This window comes from Nuphar pumila, chromosome 4 (assembly GCF_984573655.1).
Source record: "Nuphar pumila chromosome 4, dmNupPumi1.hap1.1, whole genome shotgun sequence".
Lineage (NCBI taxonomy): Eukaryota > Viridiplantae > Streptophyta > Magnoliopsida > Nymphaeales > Nymphaeaceae > Nuphar > Nuphar pumila.
Window position 1 is genome coordinate 8,563,938 of NC_143252.1, and position 5,946 is coordinate 8,569,883.

General features: G+C 40.6%; 1 protein-coding gene across 3 annotated transcripts; it reads right to left on the bottom strand.

Moving 5' to 3' along the window:
- Positions 1 to 231: 231 nt before the first annotated feature.
- On the bottom strand, positions 232 to 4,524 carry LOC149839268 (kinesin-like protein KIN-14U). 3 transcript variants are annotated; one of them, XM_090002407.1, is made up of 12 exons: positions 4,355 to 4,524; positions 3,537 to 3,630; positions 3,173 to 3,428; positions 3,001 to 3,084; positions 2,746 to 2,907; positions 2,547 to 2,653; positions 2,245 to 2,435; positions 2,000 to 2,164; positions 1,685 to 1,894; positions 1,507 to 1,544; positions 1,260 to 1,387; positions 232 to 1,140 (listed from the first exon to the last, which is right to left on the bottom strand). In XM_090002407.1, exons 3-12 carry the CDS (start codon positions 3,348 to 3,350, stop codon positions 385 to 387), a joined length of 2,019 nt encoding a protein of 672 aa, XP_089858533.1. In that variant the 5' UTR covers positions 3,351 to 3,428; positions 3,537 to 3,630; positions 4,355 to 4,524; the 3' UTR covers positions 232 to 384. The 3 variants fall into 3 exon arrangements, with proteins under 3 accessions (XP_089858533.1, XP_089858532.1, XP_089858534.1); XM_090002406.1 differs by lacking the exon at positions 4,355 to 4,524 and adding an exon at positions 3,985 to 4,106; XM_090002408.1 differs by lacking the exons at positions 3,537 to 3,630; positions 4,355 to 4,524 and having other exon boundaries at positions 2,547 to 2,650; positions 3,173 to 3,469.
- Between the last annotated feature and the right edge of the window lie 1,422 nt (positions 4,525 to 5,946).

Here is a 5,946-nt window from a genome sequence, read left to right on the forward strand (position 1 = left end):
CTTTGATTTTCAGTCCCATCTTGCTGTATTTTATTGAACATTTGGCAAACATGTTGTACCCCTTTTAGTATGACAATCTTTCACTGTTGATTTGAGGTTGAGAAAAAAATCTGTTCCACTTTGTAAAAGAAAGGAGTGTTGCAAACTTCAGCCCTGCTGTGCCTTAAAGACCAGCAGACTGAAATTTCATAACAGATAAATCCCTTCTGCTCTTGGATCAAGAATAAAAACTTGCTAACATAATATGATTGATGGATTATTGATTTTAAGTTACTATAAATCACTTGATACTGTACATACACTACTCACAGTTGAACCATTTCTGGAATGTTAATCTACACTAATGAGATCTTGTGGCACTGCTGATTCATCTCCTCATCTTTCCTAGCAGTGACGGTCTGCTAAGCTGGGGTAGCCTGCACCATGAATTAACTCTGAACAGTTGGGCATCGAAGAACGAATTAGCTTCTTGTCTTTTGATGGCCGACCAGATATTTCACAAGAATTTGGCCTATCAGTTATTCTTTTTCGCACATTGAGATCGGAAAGGCTCCTTATGTGTGAGATCAATGGAGAAGCAGATAATCTCTTGTGAAGTGGTGGCCTTGAAAATTTTGAGCTATTGTGAATTGGCGTATCTGGCTGCATAGAATACGATTCTTCAGTACGAAGCTTCTTCGGATTAGATCGCAGTGATACTCCACTACGCAGACTCGACTTAAAATTAGATTCTGATTGGAAGAGAATCCGAGACCCCGATAACTGAAAATCTATTTCAGTCAGATATTTCATCCCTGATCTGCGCATTTTAGCTGTTTTAGCTTCCCTATCAGAAAGCTGCCTTTGTCTACTGCAGGCGGTTGATGCCATAAATCGAGGCACAGAAGCTGAGCCATTTCTAGCTGTGGATCTCTCAGAAGCTTTAGGACTCTCAAAAAGTTCTTTAGGAACAGTTAAAGGACTTCTCGGTGTCCCTGTTTGATCTTCAAACCCATATCTCACTGAAAATATCTGTTTCTTTTCTTTTAACATGCATTCGAGTCTCTGGACATGGTCCCTAACCTTTTGGCAATCCTGCTCTGCATCTTGTATCTCTTGATCTAATTCTACAGTCCGCTTTCTCCTCAGATTCTTCAACTCCTAAAAAGAAATTAAATGAATTTATATAAGGTTCATAAATTTTATCGATGGCAATGAAAGTTCAGAGAGCATATTTTAAGACTACAGCAAAGAAAAATCAAAGTCATCACCAGAATTACCTCAGAGAGCTCCTTGTGGCACTCAACACCCCGTGCCCTTTGCCCAAAGTTCAGAGAGCATATGGTCTCACTAATGTCATCCTCCTTTGGACTAATGTGAATGACCATGAGAGCCTTTGAATCATCCCCTACATCATTCACAAAAGAAATTGTAATGAACAATTTTATCAATATTGAGAAACACAGGTTTTGACTACGGAAAACTTGCCAATGCGGGAAAGAGATTAGTGGGACCACACTAACATACCAAGTGAATCTTTAAGAATTTGAGTCAGCTTGCTGTTCCTGTATATAGGACAATTTAGTGGCAAACACTATATAAATGAACTACCATACTGTAATAGGAATTGATTGACATCATGTTAAATGATGATTAAAGTCATGGTCATAAAACTCACAGAGCAGAAACAAGATAAAAAAATTACCTATAAGGAACATGATTACGTTTTCGTCTTAGAGCACAGATAACATCACCAAGAGCTGAGAGAGACAAATTTATTGCCCTTCCTTCGTCTAGAGTCTGCCCAGTGGCCCTTGTCTTCAACAGCCTCTCACTTCCTCCAAGATCAACCATCCAAAATTTGCTTGAAATTGCTTTTCCACCATCATCGCGGGTAATGGTTAATCTAGTTAAGCTACAGATACATGAATTGCCAACATAAATTTCTGACGGAAGAAGAAATGTAAGCACCAATATGATAAAAAGATGGATGCAAAATTGCAACTGAATCAGGAGTCACCAGTGAGATCTGCTGGATGCTTCATTGACATTCGTCCAACACGTAGATCGGGACTTCCTCCCCATAAGATAACTCTTATTTGCTTGTGCGAAATCCGTCAATGGTATTTCAGTCAGACCATCGATCTCCACAGATCCATTTGAATCCGTTTGCATATTGAGACCACTATATAGCCAACCAAGTTAAAATAAACTAAAGATTTTCAGACCACATAATCACTAGTAATACAGATCAAATGTTTTTACCTTCTGGAGATACAAGCAGACTCCACTATTCTTGTAGGTAATTTATGTGCAAGTAGATCCTTTAGATTTCCCATGTAAACCTCCACCATGCTCAACGAGAACTTGAAAGAAACTGCATTGTCAAGTGATGCTTGATCAAGGAGTGCCTTGATTGCTCGCGGAACAATGCCCGGACGATCCTGTGTTCCCTCCTGAACAATTCCTCAAATCCAACTGCAACAGTTAAAAAAACTGACTAGAAAATAGCACAAAAAAGCAAGCAAGCAAAATCAAATGAAAGAAGCTTGTGATCTGCCCCTCACCATTGTGAAAGTCTTGCCAGTTCCGGTCTGTCCATAAGCGAAAATGCATACATTATGACCGTCAAGCGCAGATCTGAGAATCGGCTCAACCTCACCAAACACATCTTCTACAGAAATTTCATAGGGTAACATCTATCAATTACCAACTAGAACATCAGAACCGTAAATGAAAGACTTCTAAAGTTTGGTCTTGGTATACCTTGTGATGCCTCATGAGAAAATACTCCGTCAAAGACGTAGTCTTTCTTCTTCCCCATACCTTGGATCGAAACCTTCTCGGATCCAGGAGTAATGTGTGCAGGTTTGCTTCTCGTTTCCATCTGTAAGAAAGGGCGAACGCGACAGAATACCCGGATGCTGCCTGAAACAAAAAAAATATTAAAGTGCTGATGCTGGAGAAGAATTTCTTCAAGATCACAAAGATGGTCGTAAATTAGATCTCATAATTCACTACCTTTGAGGTCTAATAACTTATTCGATGCTTCTCTCCTCTTCCCATCCAAATGTCTCAGTTGGGATCTCAATTCCATTACCTCTCCTGCAAAATCAATCAACAGTAAGCCATAAAGCACGTGAAACAAGTTATCAGATTGAGATCTTTATGCATGAATTCACTTCAAACTCGCCTTCAAGTTTTGAGATAGTTTCCTCCAATTCCTTCTTCTCATGCTCAGGAACCGAACTTGTATCCGTGAACACGGCTTGGCTGGGAGGAGAATCAGGAGACTCTGTCCCATCAAGCATTTCTGCCGACTCTCTCGATACCCCCAGAGTTACAGGAAAATGCTGGGATGATTCATCCATGGAAAAGAATTTCACAAGGAGTTGGTCTTATGTCTACAATCCTCCCCCAGTCGGAGACCACATCAAAGGCCAATAGGTCTGTTATGGAGTCACAAAAACCATAAAAAAAAAAAAAACAATACCAACGTTACCTGTATGGAAAAAGGATTTTTTTTTTTAATCTTATAGGCTAGTGAAGAATCCAACCTTCTCTCTAGTTGCAAAACATTCTTTCTTCTGCCTTACAAGCTCTGTTGAGTATGCAAATTATGCAGCTGGTTGAAGTCTTTCATACGCATCACTGTTTAAGATAGTCATTAAAGAAACGTTTGAGGAAACGCGCAAATATTAAATGAGACCAACAAACCAAATTTGTGCCAGATAAGAATCCAATGCACAGAAGACTGACACATAAACCGAAGAAAAAAAATTCAAAGTTTCACTTTGAATTTGGTGCAAAGAATAGTGAAAATAACAGAAACTCAATTAAAATAACAATAAAATATGAGTTCACGACTTCACACGCCTCAAAGAAACAGCATAAGAATAGGGTGGGGGAAGAAAAAAAGAAGTGCCACTCTCCTGCATGTTCTACCATCTGACCCAGAAACAATTCTATATTGGCTAAAAGAAAAAAAAAGAAACAAAGACATACCAACATCAAAATTTTGCATCTCCGTCTTCATAAAGACTACCAAAGTGAAAAAAATCAAGCAGAAAGATGAGAAAACCAGACCCCAAGAAAAAAAAAGCCCATCTGACAGACCCCAAAGAAAGGTACCATTTTTATGTCTATGTGCACACAGGATAAGAGTTCAGAACAAGGACAATGGTACACTTCAGAACCACAGGGGGGCTTGTCTGAAGAACCCTCAGAAAAGACCAAACAGAAAAATGGGACCTTCTTTAACGACTATAAATCACTCATAGAAAAAGGCATAGAAAAGAAGAGGAGAGAAGGGGTCAAGCTGGTGCAGTTTTTTTTTTAAATGAAGAAAAAGGTGGGGACTTGACTATGAGACCACCTTGCTTCTGTCACACTGCAGAGTTTGATACTCCGGAGACAATGAAAGGAACATCTTAGAGGACGACGGAAGCCATCTTCAAGAAAGGCCAAGTGGCCGGAAACCGGCCGAGATTTCGCCGGAGGCTTGGTGGAGAAGAGAGTTTTGGTCTGGGAATAATTAGTGCGGTCAGAGTGACAGGAAAAAATAGTTGTAAAAAAAGAGGGATTTTTTTTTGGAAAAATTAAAAAAGAAACGTTTTTTTATTGATTCGAGTTTTAGAGTAGATAGTTACATTTTCGCCCAAGTTTTTGGCCAGAAAAGACCAAGAAAGTCTTTGCGGTTAAAGAAATCCATCCCCGTGCGTGGATGTAAGTTCGGATTTTAAGACAGGATGGAGGTAGGCCCCCACCCCTGCCCCGGTCCACTGCCATCCTAGGTAAAGCTTAAAATTACCATGGTAAACAACAATGAACTCAGATTAAACTCCACTCTAGGCTTGGAGCTATAACTGGCTCCAGTCAAAGGTTAAGGTCTGGCTGACTTTGATCAGTTGACTGAAGTAAGATGGCATGGTCAAGGGTTAGATGATTTGGAGTGGCGTCGAGCAGTGCAGGCTAAGTCTTGACTGAACCTTGACTGAGTTGGGTTCTACTGGTTAAGAGTCAATGACCTGTGAAGTTTTGGCTGCTTTTAGTGTAGGATGCATCAAAGACATGAGTCACCAAGCTGCTTGGTTCAAGGACCTCAAGGGGTTGCCCACTTGGCCTCGGGCCTGTTCTCCTTATTCCGGGTGGGCACTTGCTTTGCAAGGCTAAGCATGGGCTCTTTTTTTTGGAGGTTTTATGATGAACACGGATCCCATCATTTGAAAAAGGATGAGTTCCATCCTACATTCAATCCTAGCCATCCAATCAATGGCAAGGTTCACATTTTTATTTGGATGTTGACTCTGAATGGCTAGGATCGACATATGATGAAACTCATCCTTTGTTAAATGATGGGATCCCCTTATGCAACTACTCTTGCCTGTCAAAATTGAGTTCCAACCACTTAAGGTTTTTTTCCTTTTTGGAAAGGCAAGGGTTAGGCAGACCCCAACGAGATATCTCTTAAGCCCCCATGTGGCAGAGGGATTCGAAACCTGGGCCTTTAGCTTGGCACAGGACCCCGCTTACCACATGGGATACCACCTCGGTGGTCCCAACAACTAGAAAACTTCTGCTTGCAATTATCTTGAGCGGTTGTTTGGGTGCCATACCGTGAGGTTTTGGTTAAACCTGGTTTGGATAAAACTGGGTTTTCAACCCAATTATGCAAAAGAGGACCCCCTGGTTTCTTCAACTAGGTTTATTGAGGGGCATCTTTCTCACCCCTTCCTACCACTCATCTTACCTACCTACCCTCAACCCATCTTGTTCGGTTTGGCCCAGGGTTATCAAAAGTGCCATAAGACCTAGATATGTGTGCTTTCTTGAAGCGCATTTTGGATCTGCGAAATGTGACCCTTTCGAAATGTGTTGGAAAGCGTCGAAAAAGTTGAGCTTCCTACCATTAGTGGGAAGCTCGCTTTCTCTTTTTTTGTTTTTGTTTTTTTTTTTTTTTTTTGCTTT

Excerpts from the sequence above, each read along its gene's own strand:
- LOC149839268 (XM_090002407.1), bottom strand. The coding sequence starts at position 3,350 with ATGGATGAATCATCCCAGCATTTTCCTGTAACTCTGGGGGTATCGAGA. Across the intron at positions 2,908-3,000 it reads TAAGTTATTAGACCTCAAAG|GCAGCATCCGGGTATTCTGT; the intron begins GTAGTGAATTAT and ends TTTTTGTTTCAG. Across the intron at positions 1,141-1,259 it reads GCCACAAGGAGCTCTCTGAG|GAGTTGAAGAATCTGAGGAG; the intron begins GTAATTCTGGTG and ends ATTTCTTTTTAG.